The sequence below is a fragment of the Oratosquilla oratoria genome, chromosome 20, assembly GCF_046742065.1.
Source record: "Oratosquilla oratoria isolate Oo_2021 chromosome 20, ASM4674206v1, whole genome shotgun sequence".
Classification (NCBI taxonomy): domain Eukaryota; kingdom Metazoa; phylum Arthropoda; class Malacostraca; order Stomatopoda; family Squillidae; genus Oratosquilla; species Oratosquilla oratoria.
This window is the reverse complement of record NC_134796.1, coordinates 20,867,958-20,886,655: the sequence shown is the minus strand read 5'-3', so window position 1 is coordinate 20,886,655 and position 18,698 is coordinate 20,867,958. Positions and strand designations below refer to the sequence as shown.

The 18,698-nt window shown below is 39.5% G+C and overlaps 1 protein-coding gene across 3 annotated transcripts in view; it reads right to left on the bottom strand.

Moving 5' to 3' along the window:
• Positions 1–18,698, bottom strand: part of spict (magnesium transporter spict) — a 222,489-nt gene that overhangs the window by 112,216 nt on the left and 91,575 nt on the right. For 2 of the 3 annotated variants that reach the window (XM_076203688.1, XM_076203687.1), the window contains exon 11: positions 12,897–13,079. In XM_076203688.1, coding sequence (XP_076059803.1) covers positions 12,899–13,079 — 181 coding nt within the window. In that variant the 3' untranslated portion in view covers positions 12,897–12,898. Of the gene's footprint in view, positions 1–920; positions 13,080–18,698 lie in introns of those variants that run through there. The other variant, XM_076203689.1, reaches the window with a different exon arrangement.

The following is an 18,698-nucleotide window of genomic DNA, read 5'->3' as shown; positions in this document are numbered from 1 at the left end:
TGTCGCTATCTTCAACTCTTATTGTGATCATCTCTACCTTGTTCCCTCCATGTGTGACATTGGCATGCTTCTGAATGTCTGCATTTCTACCTACATTCCCTCTTATTCCTAACAGATGACTGTTTGAGTAGCCATTCGTGTCTATGTATTTACCTGGTTGTATTTTACGGGACGGGAGCTATGCTCGTTGTGACCCGTTTTCATATCTTTCCCCATCCAGTATATTCTTGAACCCGTATTTAGTTCTGGCATTCACTGTTTAGTTTGTTCTAGACAGCATGGTTATGCCTGGCATGTATGGCCCTACTCAACCCTCCCACACAGTTTGCTGTATGAGAAGGGGCCTTGTTGGCTGTATGAAAGGGCCCTTGTATGCAAACACATCACTGCTGGTCAAGGCACACCATGACACTATGGTATTCTGCACTATGCTAGTACCCTGTGCCAAAGCACTATACCACACCTACTTGTTCTTAAAGCTTTCTCACATATCTGTTTTACCATACATATTTGATCCACACAACCCTTATCTTTCCTAAATCCACTGTTCCTCACCAATTACTCCCTCTGTTCCTCTCCCAATCCTCTCAATTAAAACCCTGCCATAAGCCTTCCCAACTACACTCAACATACTAATTCCTTTAAAACTAATACAACCACATTTATCCCTTTTTTTTTTTTTATAAAACAGAACTATATAGGCACTCCTTCAGTCCTCTGGCATTCTGCCTTCCCTTAGACACACATTAAACAATCTCACTAGCCAGTCCACTATTACTGTACCTCCCTTCTTCAGACACCACATAACACCCATACAACCCAGGTCCCTTACCTGCCCTCATATTCAAAATGAGGTGACCATAAGTACAGTGTGAATAAAGCTTAATGGTACAGAAAATGAGGAAAGGCAAAAACATATACATAATGTGAGATTACTGGAACAGTAAAATTTTAATGAACATAATATACAAATATAATTGTCCCATGGGAAACAAGAATGAATGCAAAGATAATTATTAAAAGCCTATATATACAGGTCATTATAATCACAATCATCATTTGAAGAAACAATAATCAGAAGTTAAAAAAAAAAAGTGGTATTCTCTATCTGGAAAAAAATTCAACTCCAATAAGATATGCACAAACCAATATATACAAACAATATCCATCACACTACATCACACGAGATATAATAAAGAGCATTTCTTTCATTTATGCATTTCCAAAGTAAAAGACATCACACAGTGTAATCTTGTACAAACACTCTGAAAACAGGTGAAATACATCACAATAAGTCTACTGTAAGTATAGCAAATCTAACTATACATTCTCATTCAAGTGCAGCATTTCCAAACAAGTGAATAAATCCCAAAATTGGTTTAGTTTGTGAATACTTCTTAACAAGTGAGGACATACTACAGACAAGTGACCAAATAAAATGAGGCTATTTGTTTTGAATGTGGAAGAGAACCTCAACATCTGTGTGAGTGACACATATGCTGAGCATCCAAAGAACGATGTTGTTTATACTGCAAGCAAAATGTACAATTAAAAGGCCTAATGAAACCCCTTTCCTTTAATCTTTTTCAAAAAGTGATAAACTATAGGTTTTGTTATGGCAAATGACAGACAACTGTACTCCCCACAAGAAGCCTGAAAGAGGTCTCAATTCAGCGAGACCCTATTCTGGACAGGGTTGACCTCCCACCTGAGTAAAATCATTTGCCATTTTTTACAACAAAATCTATAGTCATAGTTTCCTGGGGTTACATACTCCCCACCTGCAATTCAAGATTCCTCTATATTTGAATTCAAGTGACTTCCTTTGTCATTTCAGTAAGCTATTCACAGATTTCAGTGATCTAAGTCTGCATTTATTAACACACATTCTATCAACTGCTCACGGCCTAAATTTTAAGTGTCTAAACCTACTCTTCCATATCTAAAAATATATTACAAATATATTCGTGTTAAATACCGGTATTGGATTTCATGGTGGAGTGTAGGCAAACTCCATCAATGCATCTTTATCAACTAGATCAATCCACATGATGAGCAAATCACCAGGTTACTTCCACTACTAGGATAAAGGGTACAGTTGTCTCACCAATACTACTTCAGACTAGCCAAACTAGCCAAGTAAAGATGAGCATTAAATGTATCACTTACATTTCCCACTCTTAAATGGGATTGTGAATAAATGTAAACTACAGTGATGCACATCTATTTCCATACTTATTCAAACTTTACAGCCTTATTTATAGAAGTGAAAACATAAAAATAGATAAATTTCCACTCATACAAATTCAATAGTATACTATTACATTTTTGAAAAGTTGAAGTTACATTTACAAATCTACAAATACATAACCACTGAAAAAAGAGCAGCCACTAAAAACAAACCTAAGGGTTTGTTTCCAGAGTTGTATGTCACTACATTTAGCTAATGCAAATCAAAATACCAGCTAAATCTGTGATGCTAGCAGCATTAAAACATCTATTAAGGTACTAATTTATTGTTCAGTGTATTGGAAAGCTAATAAAATGATTAATCAAGCAAATCAAATAACTACTGTATACAGTCTCATTTTTCACATTTCATAACAGTTTCAAATCCAAAGTAGTATTCTATGCAAGAAAGGACACTTGTAATTTTTTATATCGTTATATTCCATGCTGTTCCATGATGCATTAACAAATAGCATCTTGCATACTAATCCGTTTAACACCCATTGTGAAATTAACTAATTTCACTACAAATTCTACCTTTATTCTTAAAAACCAGGACATGTTTACAAGCTATCTGACTTTAGGTGCAATTTATATCTTTTGCAAAGGAAGCATTAGTATCACAGAGCATCTATCATTAAATCTTTAAAAGCTTCCTTTCTGCTGATGAGATGATGCAAATGCCACAAGTTAATTTGCCATTCTTTTCTTAAAGGTAAAAACTAATTCTGTTGTCAGTAGAACCCCTTAAACAACCTATTGGGCCACTGAGAGAATGAAAAAGAGAGACTAATAGACTGCAAGAAAGAGAGCAAGAGACTGCAAGAGAGAGACCAAGAAACTGCAAGAGAGAGACTGAGAGATTGCAAGAGAGAACGAGAGACAAGGACTGCAAGAAAGAGACTGAGAGAGTTAAAGAGAGACTGTGAGAGCAAAACTTAGAGAAAGAACATGAGAAAGAGATAAGAGACAGAACAAAAGAGAAAACAAGAACAGAAAATAAACAAGAGAATGAAACTAATTTAGAGCTTACATATATTCCTCAGATCTTAAATTTGTAATAAATTTCCCCATATTTTTCATACTATATACTATCCTCTTCCTGCTGCTATAATACTGTTAAGTTTCTTCCAAAGTTTTCAATATATAGTACTATTTCTTTGATACTATTTTATAAATGAGCACTGACCATACTCTTCACCATAGTAATTGTTACTGATGATAGTGAAAAAAAGAGGAGTGTGTGGGTGTGGGGGTAAAGTATGAACACCATATAAACTAATCAAGGTAAGAACTAAACAATGAAAACAATATTTCAAATTCTGACTACTGTGGATTCATGTTACTTTACCAGGAAAAGGTCTTGCAAGTTACATCAGCAACTGAACTAGAGTACCAGAATATCACCACTATAGTACATGAGACATTTCTCTATTTCAACTACAGGTGATCTTCCAAGACATCAAGACCAATGACAAGTACCTGCCAGTGGTGGTCCTGAAAGATGGATGACAGAATCATCTCTGTACTGCCCATTTTCAAAACCCATCAACCCCCTCACCTCCATGTGGTCACTGTCTCCAGATCAGACTCAAACTCTCTTTCCATCTTTTTACATAAGGAGAGCAGCCAATCTCCAACCATTCCCCTGCCACTACTTTCAGCATGTGACACAGAAACAGTCCCATGTGAGAAAGGTAACCATCTGGCCTTTCTGGAGACGAGGTAACAAGACAGCATTTTCAGTCCATAGAAAATACACAAACAAAAACGATATCGTGTATTACTACTCCGCACACCACAACAAAATGAAAAGTGGAATCATTATAGGTTTCTTCCTGAGAGCATTTAGAATATGTAGTGAGGAATTTCTCCAAGAGGAAATTAATTATATTTTTGATATTTTCAAAAAATTATGTTACCCAGTAGGCTTTCTATATAGAAACAAGGAAAAGGTGCTACAAGTAAGAAATAGGGGTGGCAAAAGTAAAGAGGTTAGTGATGAGAACCGTGAGTACGTGTCTGTATTCAACTCCAAGTGCTCAAATATCATAGAACAAAGGCAGGCCTGAAACTGGCATATAACACGGGAATAAAAATAGGTGACATTGTGAGAAATAAAGTTAGAAACAAAGTCAAAGATGAAGATAACTGTTTAGTTTACAGAAGTCCATGTAAAAGCTGCCCCGCTAGTTACTATGGCAAAACTAGCAGAGGAATTCCCAAGCGGACGATGGAACATAAAAATGACATCGAAGCCCACTGGACCTCCAACTCATTAGTGGTACATATTGACAACTTTGGTCCCCTGCTGGATTGGGAAAAATCCGGCAGGGGCTTGACAAAAAGGAATGGAGGACAATTGAGGCAGCATACATTACTTCACTCCCATGTAGCAATCATCGGGATGGTTTTGACAAGTTGGCGAGGGTAGCAACCAATCTAATTCTCCACAAGGCCAGACGAAAGTGAGATGACAACAACATTGACTGGGGAGGAACGAGGACGAGGTGAGCTGTGTGAATATATAAGTTGTCATTGTCTTATTTGTGTACACTCTGAAGAAGTCCTAGTTGGACAAAATGTCAGAAATAAAACTTCAACGGACTCATGTATATATATATGTATATACATATGTATATATATATACACATATATGTATATATATATATATATATACAGACGCTCCTCAACTTACGTTTTAGTTACGTTCCGAACGGCCGAACGTAATGTGAAAATGAACGTAAGTTGTTACTGTACGTTCCAGTAATGTATGACCGTTCATACTGTACTATACATCCATAAATTCTATTACCATATCTTATAAAACACCCATAAATAATTAATTATAAACATAACATTGTAAAATAATAACATTAATTTCAAATAAATTAAATTCAAGCAACATAAAGTGAGATGGTGAAGGAGGAGGGGGAGGAGGAGGCAAGGCACATTCAGTCTGTCATTTGTGCTATGTAAACAATGGATGCAGCGTCATGCGTAAGTATCGTTTGAACGTCTCGTACCACGGAACTAAAAAATTCACTCAATTTTTTTTTTTTTTTTTTTTTTTACAATTTTTTTTTACAGTCAGTTCAAACGTAAAATAAAAAAAACGTAAAACTAATGAACGTAAGTAGAGGAGCGTCTGTATATATATATATTATATATATATATATATATATATATATATATATATATATACTGAAAGTATTATATGTACATCTTGCACCTTCTGTGTATATTTATGATTAATTTATTACAGCTAAACACCACCTTTGATAATTGTTCTGGTTAATGCCAAACTATGTTACCAAGTTTTGACAAGGTCCTAGGAGGGGACAGTTATGCATACACAATCTAATACAAGTATGCATCTGCATTTATGTGTGAAACTGTTCAAGTTCATTTATATAAGTTTATGTGGACCCACTCTTACTCAAGTAAAAAAAATTAAATCATATATAATCAAGTATACGAGATGGAAGAGTTCTGGACATAATTGTGTTCAAGGGAGAGGGCAGTGGATTATGAAATTATTTTGTGGAAGAAAAACTGTGAGTGTTGGTTAAATTGAAAATGAAGAAAATTGAGAGGCAGAAGTCCTAGTATTTAGTAAAATAAATTAAGAAAAAGAGAGAATACTAAGTGAAGCAGAGAGAAGTATGTGATGCAGTGAATGATAAGGAAGAAACAAAAGTAGAGGAAGAATTCCTCTTCCCCTTGGAATTATATTCCAAGGGGGAAGTGTTAAAGTACACAGCGAGTGCCCATTGGATGAGGATGGTAATGAACAAATGGAATGGCAAGGAACAATGGGATTTAGGGATGAAGGCCATGGTTGCAGAAAAGAAGAAAAGTTGCCCCAAAAAAGAAAAAAAAAAGGATAATTTAAAAGAGATACAAAATAAAGAGGGTGGAGGGAAATTAAAAAGTGGGGGAGGCCAAGAAGAGAGCAAATTTATAATGGAGTACATGTTTGGCATAGAATTTTGAAAATAATAAAATGTTGTTTCTGAAGGAAGAGAAAAAGAGTAAGGGAGGGAGCCGAGTTGGGTAGAAAAAAAAAAAGTAAAGGGTCCAGATGTACAAATGCTAATGGATAAGGTGGTAAGGACAAGATAGGTAAGAGTATTTTGAATTGTTAATGAATGCTGTGGAGGATATAGAATTTTTCTTTGCTGGAGTGGGAGATGCTAAGAAAATGAGTATAACAGATAAGAGAGCTATAGGAAAAGAGAAAGGACCCAAAAAATTAAAACATGTAAAGTGCCTGGGTTAGATGATTGTCATGTGCAGGGTCTGATAAAAGGAGGAGCAGATATAGCAGAATGGCTGGTGAGATTATTTAACATTTGCCTGAAGGAAGGAAGTGCACAGGTGACTGGAAGAGTGCATGTATAGTTCCACTACAAGGGGAAAAGGGGAAAAATATGATGCAGTATTTCTGGATGATGATGATGTGCTGTCTTTCAGTCCATTGATGAATAGTTTAGGAAGAATCAGTCAGTGAAGTGCAGTTGGTAATATGTATAGGAGGGTGCTAATTGTGAGGACTGGAATGGAAACTTAGGGAGTAACTGGTGAGGAGCAGTAAGGTTTTGAAAAAGGAAGGAGCATATATAAATTTTCTTGTAACAAGACATATGGAATTATTTCTTGTTGAATATTAAAGAAGTCTTTTGGGCATTCATGGATTTAGAGAAAGCATATGGCAGAGATGACAGAGAGGCATTATGGAATGTGTTATACAGGTATGAGAGAGAGAGAAAAGTCTATTAAAGGTCATCAAAAGTGTTTCCTCAGTAGTAGAGCTTGTGTGATGGTTTAAAGTGAGTGGTTAGAGGTGAAGGTGGAGCTGTATCAAAGTTGTGTAATGTTACCATGATTGTTCAAAGTGTATATGGTCTGGGTGGTACATACATATATCAATGGCTTTTTCTCTCTTACAAGGAAGGTACCAAAAAAACAAAGGCATAAAATCCACTCCCACCTATTCCATCCCCACATACTCCACTCCCATTCACCACCCTTCCCTCCTTCTTATCTTGGCTCCTCCTAGATGATAGGTCATCCCTGCATCTCACCCACTGCCTGGATCAGAAGCAATGCACAAGACACAGCACATCTACAGCAAGGCTGCTTCATTTAAGTGGCACCCCCCTCTGTGTCCCCTAATGCAGAAAAAGAGAATGTGGGGAGAAATCCCTTCAGGCTGCATCAAAATATCATTCAATCATACTCCCTCACCCCCCATCCTCCACCCACTCCCTTCTATGCATTACAGCATCATCCATACATGACCATTCTGCACTTACCCATATCTTATGCTTTCTCCCTTCCTTCCTCAACAGACATTCCCCTCTTTCCCAATGCCCCTTTTACCCCATCCATCCATTTCATCCTTGGTCAACCCTCATGTTCACTCCTTCCAATTCTGCCTTCCACACCTCTTTTACTAATCTTTCTTCAATCATTCTTTCCATGTGTCCAAACCATGGCAATACTCTTTCATCAACCCTATCTTCCAACTCCCTTTCCAACCCCACTCTATACAGCCTAATAACCCCTGCTATACTTCTCAGCCATTTCATCTCAAACACATTCAAACTCCTCCTCTCTTATGTTCCATGTTTCTACCCCCATTCAGAACTGTCAGTACAATCACTCCATACAATCTCCTTTTAGCATCCATTCCTAAATGTCTATTTTTCATTACACTTTTTAATCCCCCTAAGGCATTTACTTGCTTCCCTCATTCTACATTCTACCTCCACCTCCACTCCTTTTCCCACCACACTCACACCCAAATATCTAAAGCTATCCACTTCCTCTAGTCTCTCTCCCTTAACCACTTCCATACGGTGACGCCTACATAGGCGGCATGAGGAGCAAGTGGGTACTCAATGATGCCAACGTCGCCTTCTTGATTATATTTATTGTAGTCGTACCTACGTAATTTCCATTCTCTCTAAACTGGCTTCATCAATTTTCTATGGTTATCAAAATACACTGGTAAAAGAGAACGAACGATTGAGCACTGACTTTATTTTTTATAATGCGATTATTATGACGCAACATCGCACGTCGGGCAGCTAATGCTACCAGACGTGCGATGTGCCCCGGAGTGAAGAGGTTAACACTCATTTCCAATTTGCTGCTACATTCTCCCCTTGTACATCTCACCTTACTTTTACCCACATACACCTTCCCAACCTCTGTCACTAACCTCCTTAATCCCTCCTCTGATCCTGCCACATGTGCAGTGTCATCAGCAAACAACTGGTTTATCTCCCTTTTCTCAATTTTCTTTAATCATCTCCAATACCCAGCCCATTACTCTTGCACCACCCCATCCATGTATAAAATGAACAGCCAAGACGACATAACACATCCCTGATGAAGTCCCACCTTTACCTCAAACCACTCACCCTCTCCATTTCTAATTCTAACACAGGCTCCCTACTCTCGTAAAAACTCTTGACTGCTCTTAACAGCTTTCCTCCTATCCCATGTATCTGCAATACCTCCCACAGTGCCTTCCTGTCTATCCTGTCATAAGCCTTTTCTAAATCCATAAGGCCTAAAAAACATCCTTACCTTTTCCTAAAGCTTTCTCACATATCTGTTTTACCACAGAAATCTGATCCATGTAACCCCTACCTGTCCTAAACCCACACTGTTCCTCACCAATTACTCCCACTGTTCCTCTCCTAATCCTCTCAATCAAAACCTTCCCATAAGCCTTCCCAACTACACTAAACGAACTGATCCCTCTGAAACTACTACACTCACACTTGTCCCTTCTTTCCTTGTAAAGTGGCACTCTACCCTCTTAGACAAACATTAAAGAACCTCACCCACCAGTCCACCATCACTGTACCTGTTTTAGACACTGCATGACATCCATCCAACCCGGGTGCCTTATCTGCTCTCATTATTTTAATAACTGCTTTCACCTCATCTTTCCTTATTTCTCTTCCATTTTCCTCACTCATCACAGTCATTTTCTACGCACTTCCCACTGCAACTACCTTTCCCTCCCAATCCTCCTTCACATTTAGCAACTCCCTAAAATACTCTGCCCATCTTTCTCTTACTGTTGTCTCTTCCATTATCATCTCTCCATCAGCACCTTTTACCTCTTCCTCTCTTTAATTTCCTTCCAAAACACCTTTTTATTATTTTCAAAATTTTCTGTCATACTCTTACCCCATTTCACATCTGCTCTCCTCTTTGCCTCCTTTATTGTATGTTTTACTTCTCTTTTCTTTGTACCTCTCATATGATTCTCTCACCCTATTTTGTAACCAATCTATGAATGCTCATTTCTTCTCTTCTACAACTTTCTTTGCTTTACCATCCCACCACTCGCTACCCTTCCTTCTATTTCCTCCCATCTTCCTTGATCCACACACCAACTTTGCACACCTTGTGATTCCCTCCTTGAACCATCTCCATTCCTCCTCCACTCCTAGTTCTACTCTATCCTTTGCTCCCTCACACTCCTCTCTCAGCTTTTTCTTGTACTCCACCTTTTCTTTCTCATTTAAGCAGTTTACTTCAAGTACCTCTCTACCTTGTCCTTTTCCTCTTTCTCCATCTATCCTCCACTCTCAATTTACCTTCCACCAAAAAATTATCTGATATTCCCCAACTCTCTCCCCTTAGAACATGTACATCCAAAACTCTTCCTACTCTTCTCCTGGTAACCACTATGTAGTCCACTAAACCCCTATCTACCACCTTTCCATCCATCACCTTTTCCCATGTGCACTTATACTTAACTTTCTTCCTAAACACTGTATTTGTTATCATCAACTATCTAGACACATCTCCATCATCAACTCTCCACTATGATTTTTTCCTAGAACTCCACATTTCCCAACCACTCCATCTGTCTGGGTGATGATGAAGGAAAATGCAAGGTTGTTTGGCAAGGGTTTAGAATAAGTGAGTGAGAGTGGAGTGAAATGGGAGGTAAACCAGTTGTTGTCTGTGGATGACAATGTACTTGTAGCTGAGTCAGAAGATATACTGAAGTACATGACAACAAATTTAGGGAAGGTGTGTGACATGAGAGAGTTGACAGTAAATGTGGGCATAAAGTTATAAGGTGTACATGGGGGTTGAAAGTGAGTTTAAAGGATGAGAAGTTGATGGAAGTATTTGGGGTCACATGTACCAGTGGAGGTAAATTAAGAGTAAGGGAAGCAAGTTTATACACAGGGGGGATGAAAAAAATTGTGAGAAATATATATCTTGGGATGAATCTAAAGAGAAGACTGATTGTGCTCATGGCATTGCATTGTGCAAAATTGTGAAATCTGAAGGATGCAAAAGGGAAGAGCCTAAACATGTTTGGGATGAAGTGTTTAACAATTATGTTTATGGTTATAAGGATGGGTAGTAAGAAACTTGGAGGTGAGACAGACAGAAGGATCACAAAGTGACCTAGCAGATCAGGTTGATGAAAAAATGCTGAGATGGTTTGGGCATGTGGGAACAAGTGAAAATTAGCAAAAAGAGTATGGAAAGCAGAAGTAAATATAGTGAACTTGAATGAGATGGATGGATTAAGTGAATGGGATACTGGGTGCATGAGTACTTTCATTCAAGCAAGGGAGTTCAAAAGATAGAAGGAAATGGAGAGTGGTTGTACATGGATATTATGAAGCCTTAAGTATTCTTCTTGTCTTTTCCATAAATCTAATGACTGGGTGAGGTAGGGGTGCCATATAATAAAGCAGCTAGGGTAAACCAGCCAGAGGTGTCAGGCCCTGCTATGGAGGTGCTGCCTTGCTGCACTGCCTCTGACTCACACACTGTGGTGGGGGATAAGGCTGACCCTTCATTCACAAAGTGCTAAGATGGGATGGACAATGAACGGGTTTTTGGATAGGTGTTTGGTGGGTATTGGGTGGGTATATACTTTGACTTAGCCACATCACTTATAAGGGGGAAAAGATCTTTTGATAATGTATGTATATGGTATACGAGTATAAATTATTACAACTTCCCTTCATCATAAGGAATTATATTAAAATAAAAATAAGACTTGTGGATATATGGCCAGCTGCTATTGATTGTCATACACCCATACCCTTTAGTTCACAGAAATCTTCATTTACACAGTCTTGAGGATCTACTGCAGGATGGCCAGCCTATCCCTGAAGGGATTTTACAGCCTGTGTATCTTTGCCATTGTGGCATATTCAGAATGAAATGCATGGGAAGTGTTGGGACAGTGCTGGAATGGCTGTAGTCATGAATATAGACTACAACCAATGTAATGAGTATGGGTATGCTCATCAAATACTGGGATTCACATGTGACATTGACCTACACTACTTTTGCTGCCTGCCTCTGCAGGGTAGGGTTGGATAGCCCTGTGCTAACCCTGGGGTTCAACCCAGGATCTTAATGCCCAAGAAGTGATGTTATCACCTTTTTCTCCTCCTTGGGATCAAACTGCCCTCCACATTCAAAGTAATAATGCTAACCACTACTCCTCATTGGTTCACAGAACCTTTAACCACCTATTAAAAACATGTCTTAATTTAGAAACACCACACTAGTGCTTTTTTTTTTTTTTTTTTTTACCTAGAGCAGGAACATGTCACCAGTTTTCTTCACATAATGCCATTTGGACAATAAAGTGAAAATGCTGAATTCAACTTAGGCTTCATGAGACAGAAAATACCTTGTTATGAACTCGTCTCCCATCACTATAGTCATTTAGTTGAGCTGCTGCAACAATCACTGTTACTTCTTTCAACCCATTCTGTTCAGAAAATTGAACAACTGCCACTCTAGACAGAATCGTTGAAAGTAACTTACTATCACAACTTTGTATGACACAAATGAGAAATTATGTTAGCATAGTACATTAGTAACTACCTTTCATCCATGATATATTGTCCACCAACAAGTAATTCCTACTGTGGTTTTTTTAAATTGCATTACATAGTTTACCCTAGGTGTTGTTCCAATATTTCATGATTTCACCTCTTTCAATCACAAATTCATGATCATTTTACATGGATAATGTTTATCATATGTCAGTAATTACATTCTATGTATAATATTTTCTAGCTTATCAAAATTTTGGCTTAGTGTGTACTTAAATAACATTTTATCTTCATCATTCAATAAGTAGTATCAATACAGAGGGACTTATGATAGGTACTGTACCTGGAAGTGGTGATCCTGCAAGATGGATATCACAGAAAATCAATCTCCTTGTTAACTATCTTCAAAACCCATCAATACTCTCAGCACCATCTGAAGATGAAGCCCCTTGCCCATGATTTCTTTCTCTATTAACTTTGTGTATTTCCTCCACCTTTTCTTTTCACATAAGGAGAGCTGACAACCAGTGACTGCCCCCTTCTTCCTACTACTATAATCTGGTGACATAGAAACTATCACACACTAATACAATATGAACAACAGTCCAAGGTTCTTCCCAGGGAGATCATGGATGGGTCTAAGAACTGCTGCCAGCCACTGTAGGGATGCAGGTTTCCAGTCAGTGGGGCAATCTCCATCATTATCATTAATACAGAGAAAAGAAACTTAACCTTACAATGTAGTTCCTTCTTCCTCATTTTTCTAGCATTCCTTTGTTAACTTTACTTGATAGTTAAGAATTGGTTAAAACTAACCATCAATAGCCCCTCTTACTGGAGCCATAAGACATTGGTTCTGAAGTGATAAGGCCTTCCTCTTCATCCGAGGGTTGAGTATACAAGAGGGGATCCACAGTTTCAATGTGGTCTGAGTTATGTTTTCCTTCTGTTGGTCCTTTGAAGAGGGATGCCACACCTATCGGGGCAATCTCCATGTCTCTGTGAAAGAAAAGTTATCCTCATTTAGTTCTACTCCAGGAGACAGAAGATAGAAGCGAGTAGAGAATGGTTGTGTATGGATGATGCTGTAATGCAGGAAAGGGAGTGGGTGGGGGATAGGGAGTGAGGGAGCATGTTTGAATCATATTTTGACACAGTCTGAAGGGATTTCTCCCCATCTTCTCTTTTTCTGTATGAGGGAATGGATGGGGGGATGCTGATTAAATGAAGCAGTCTTGCTGTGGATATGCTGTGTCTTGCTATATTATTTTTGACCCAGGGCAGTGGCCAAGATACAGGGATGACCCATTATCCATGAGGAGCCAAGATAAGAGGGAGGGAGGGGTGAATGGGAGTGGAGTATGTGGGAATGGAATGGGTGGGAGTGGATTTCATACCTTTGTTTTTTGGCTACCTCCCTTGTAAGGGGGAAAAAGCTGTTGGTGTATGTATGTAGTTCTACTACATGATGAAAAATAAAATTTCAAAAAAATTTGTTTACAAGCATTTTAGTTTGTCTTGGTTGACTCATGTTGCAACCTGCTAACTGACAAATTGATTATTCTTATAAACATGACCTTGGATATCAAACAACACAACACCTGACAGATGACATCCAAATGTTCTTAAATTGACCATGAAATCAAATTATCATTCAGTAGGAAACAATTTCAGAAAAATTTATGACCAAATTACATATAAATACCAAAAGGACTTTTCCCCCATCAATATGGAGCCAAGTTAGGCCACACTGCTTAGGTCAAAGACAATGCAAGACAACATCTCCACAGCAGGACCCAACAGCTGAAGATGGTTTACCTATACCACTTTATTACATGGTTTCCTCCCCTACTCTCATCCACTTGAAAAAATTATGAAATAGAAATTTCTTCATCCATTTACAATCTTTATTCTTATCTTTTGCACTCTTCTTTGCTTTCTTCATTACTCCTATACAACTGTCTCCCCTTAAGGTATCTGGATCAAGTCCATAGTGTGCATCAGATTCAATTACCTTTCCTCCACTTTTTCACATAAGGAAGGCTGACAACCTGCAACAGGTCAACTCCTCTTCCTCTTGCCCATTTTTGGCACAGGGCAGACTTGTGCTAATAATGTAACAGATAGTGTTTTGAGTAGCTAACTCAGTGGTACTGAGATGGAAGGGGGATTGTGTGAATGATGGTAGATTTATTTACCTGACTGTAGTATATTTACCTAGTTGTATTTTATGGGAAGGGGAACTACGCTTGTGGTGTCCCGCCTTTTTATCTCGCAGTGTCTAGTTTGCTCTTAAATTCATGAATGGTTTTTGCACACACTATTTTTTCGTCCAGTTTCTTCCAAGTGTCCACCACTCTATGTGAAAAACTGTTCTTCTTCAGATCTCTTCTATAACTATGAATTTTGTTTCTTTCCATGTTCTCTTGTGCTTCTCTTGTCCCAATTTAAAGTTCTCTCTATCAAGTATTTCTGTGCCCTTCCTGATTCTATAGATGATCAGTAGGTCACCTCTCTCTCCTTTGCTCCAAAGTCAGTAGCTCCAATTTAGCCAGTTTCTCCTCATATGACAACTTTGAAAGTGCAGGAGCCATTTTTGTGATTGCTCTCTGGATTTTTTCAATTTTCTTTATATTCTTTTGGTACTGGGTGACCACAATGTCACCCCATATTCTAGTCTAGGCCTTATAAGTGTGACTAATATTTTTTTAAATAATTTCTTCGTCCACATATGTAAATGCCATTTTTATTGACCTTAGAAAGTTCTAGGATTTTCCGACAATTTTGTTTATCAGAGAACAAGTCGCTTGAGATAATTACTCCCAAATCTTTTTCAGATCCCACTTTTTTACCTCCTTAGTTCTAATTTTATATTGTCCTGATATTCTATCTTTACTTCCCTGTGGTGGGGGAAAAGAATACTGCCACCAAGTATCTCCACTTGGATCATAAGAGGCAAGAAGAAAGGGACGGGAATTGGGACTAGGCATCTTCTCCTTGTAGCCCCACAGGGGACATTCCTAAAAGAAAAAGCAAAGGCATAAGAGGGTCTGGGAGTTTTCCGACCAGCACCCTAAGGTTTGGGTCTTTTAACCACTTCACTACGGGACTTAAATCTCGCGGGCAGCAGCCAATGCCAGCCGTACGACGTGTCGTAATAATACTCGCATCATAAAATATAGTCACGGCTTATATCGATCGTTCTCTCTTTCACCCGTGAATTTTGAAAACCACAGAGAATGGGATTAAGAGCAGATTAGGGAGAATGTAAAAACACAGGGGTGACTACAATAAATATAATCAAGACGCCGATATGGCAGCGTCGCGAACCCACTTGCTCCTCATGACGCCTACGTGTGCGGCACCGTATGGAAGGGGTTAATGTGTGTGGATGTGGTACAGATGAGAGTAAAAGGGAAGAGATAGGTAGAATGTTTGTGAGAAGATGGATGTGTTGGCTTTGAGTGAAACTAAGCTGAAAGGGAAGGGTTAGTGTAAGTTTGGGAGTGTAAGTGGGAGGTTATCAGGAGTGAAGAGAGGGCGAGGGAGGGAAGGGGTGGCTATACTAGTAAGTGAAGAGATAGGTAAACCTGTAGTGGAGTGGAAGGAGGTTTCCTCAAGGATAATGTGAATGAAGGTGAAACTGGGAAAGGAGATGTGGGTTTTCGTACGTACATATGGGCCTGGCAGTGAGAAGAGCATAGAAAAAAGGGAGGCTTTTTGGATAGATTTAAATGAGTGCATAGAGGATTTAGAGAGAAATGTCAATGTAATAGTACTGGGAGACCTTAATGCTACGGTAGGAAATGATCCAATTGATGGAGTAGTTGGGAAATGTGGAGTTCCAGGAAAGAATCGTAGTGGAGAGTTGATGGTGGAAATGTGTCTAGAAAGAGAGTTGATGATAGCAAATACAGTGTTTCAGAAGAAAGTCAAGCATAAGTACACATGGGAGAGGGTGGTAGACAGAGTGTTAATGGACTATGTAGTGGTAAATAGGATTATAAAAGGAAGAGTTAAGGATGTACATGTGCTAAGGGGAGAGGGTGGAGGAATATCAGATCCTTTTTTGGTGGAAGGTAAGTTGAGAGCAGAGGATAGATGGAGGAAGAGGAAAGGGACAAAAGGTAGGGAGATGCTTAGAGTGAAGTCTTTAAATGAAAAGGAAAAGGAGAAGGAGTACAAGAAGAAACTGAGAGAGGAGTGTGAGGGAGTGAAGGATAGAGTAGAGCTAGGTGTGGAGGAGGAATGGGGATGGTTCAAGAAGGGAGTCACAAAGTGTGCAAAGATGGTGTGTGGAACAAGAAGGACAGGAGGAAATTGAAGGAAGGGTAGTGAATGGTGGGATGAGGAAACAAAGAAGATTGTAGAAGAGAAGAAGCGAGCTTTCACACTTTGGTTACAAAATAGGACGAGGGAGTCATATGAGAGGTACAAAGAAAAGAAAAGAGAATGAAAGCAAAAGGTAAAGGAGGCAAAGAGGTGAGCAGATGTGAAATGGGGTAAGACTATGACAGAAAATTTTGAAAGTAATAAAAAGATGTTTTGGAAAGAAATTAAGAGAGGAAGAGGAGGCAAATCAAGTAGAGAAGAAAAGGTAAAAGGTGCAGATGGAGAGATGATAATGGAAGAGAAGGCAGTAAGGGGAAATAGGCAGAATATTTTAGGGAGTTGCTAAATGTGAAGGAGGATAGGGAGGGAAAGATAGCTGCAGTGGGAAATGCTAAGAAAATTACTGTGATGAGTGAGGAATATGGAGGAGAAATATGGAAGGATGAAGTGAAGGCAGTTGTTAAGATGATGAAAGCAGGTAAGGCACCTGGTCTGGATGGATGCCATGCAGAATGTCTAAAAAAAAGGAGGTACAGTGATGGTGGACTGGTTGGTGAGGTTATTTAATGATTGTTGGAGAGAGGGTAGAGTGCCGGAGGACTGGAGGAGTGCCTGTATAGTTCCACTTTACAAGGGAAAAGGGGACAAGTGTGAATGTAGTAGTTTCAGAGGGATTAGTTTGTTAAGTGTAGTTGGGAAGGCTTATGGGAGGATCTTGATTGAGAGGATTAGGAGAGGAACAGAGGGAGTAATTGGTGAGGAACAGAGGGAGTAATTGGTGAGGAACAGTGTGGATTTAGGACGGGTAGAGGTTGTGTAGATCAGATTTTTGTGGTAAGACAGATATGTGAGAAAGCTATAGGGAAGAGGAAGGATGTTTTTTGGGCTTGAATGGACCTGGAAAAGGCTTATGACCGGGTAGACAGAAAGGCACTGTGGGAGGATTTGAGGATATTCGAGATAGGAGGAAAGCTTCTAGGAGCTGTCAAGAGTTTTTATGAGAGTAGTAGAGCTTGTGTCAGGATTAAAAATGGAGAGAGTGAGTGGTTTGAAGTAAAGTTGGGACTTCGTCAAGGATGCATTATGTCGCCCTGGCTGTTCAACTTATACATGGATGGGGTAGTGTGAGAGGTAAATGCAAGGGTGGTGGGTCAGGGATTGGAGATGGTTAAAGAAAATGGAGAAAAGTGGGAGGTGAGCCAGCTGTTGTTTGCGGACGACACTGCGCTTGTGGCAGGATCGGAGGAGGGATTGAGGAAGCTGGTGACAGTTTGGGAGAGTGTGTGATAGAAGAAATCTGAAGATAAATGTGGGTAAAAGTAAGGTGATTAGATGTACAAGGGGTGAAAGTGGCAGTAGTCTGGAAGTGAGCATTAAGGGAGAGCAACTGGAAGTGGATAGTTTTAGTTACTTGGGTGCAAATGTGGCAGGAAAAGGTGGAGTGAAGGTGGAGGTAGAATATAGATTGAGAGAAGTGAGTAAATGCCTTGGTGGTTTAAAAAGTGTAGTGAGGAATAGACATTTGGGAATGGATGCTAAGAGGAGACTGTATGAAGGAGTGATTGTGCCAACAGCACTGTATGGGGCAGAAACATGGAACATAAGAGAGGAAGAGAGAGAGAGTTTGAATGTGTTTGAGATGAGGTGAGAAGTATGATGGGGGTTACTAGGCTGGATAGGGTGAGGAGGTGAGGAGGAGAACAGGGGTGGAAAGGGGGTTGGGAGATAGGGTTGATGAAAGAGTATTAGGATGGTTTGGACACATGGAAAGAATGAGTGAAGAAAGACTAGTAAAAGAGGTATGGAAGGCAGATGTGGAGGAAGTGAACATGAAGGGATGTCCTAGGATGAGGTGGATGGATGGGGTGAAGGGGGCTTTGGGGAAGAGGAGAATGTCTGTTGAGGAAGGACGGGAGAGGACAGAAGACAGGGGTGAGTGGAGAATGGTTGTATATGGATGATGTTGTGATGCATGAGGTGGAATGGGTGGGGGGATGGGGGGTGAGGTAGTTTGTGTGAGCAAATTTTGACACAGCCCAAAGGAGTTTCTCCCTGTCTTCTCCTTTATGCATGGGGGACGGAGAGTGGGGGTCGCTGATTTAATGAAGCAGCCTTGCTGTGGATGTGCTGTGTCTTGCAACACTGCTTCTGACCCAGGGCAGTGGACAAGGTGCAGGGATGACCCATCATCCAGGAGGTGCTAAGATGAGAGGGAGGGTGGAGGGGTGTGGAGTGTTTTCAGGGATGAAATGGGCGGGAATGATTTTATGCCTTTTCCTTTTTGGC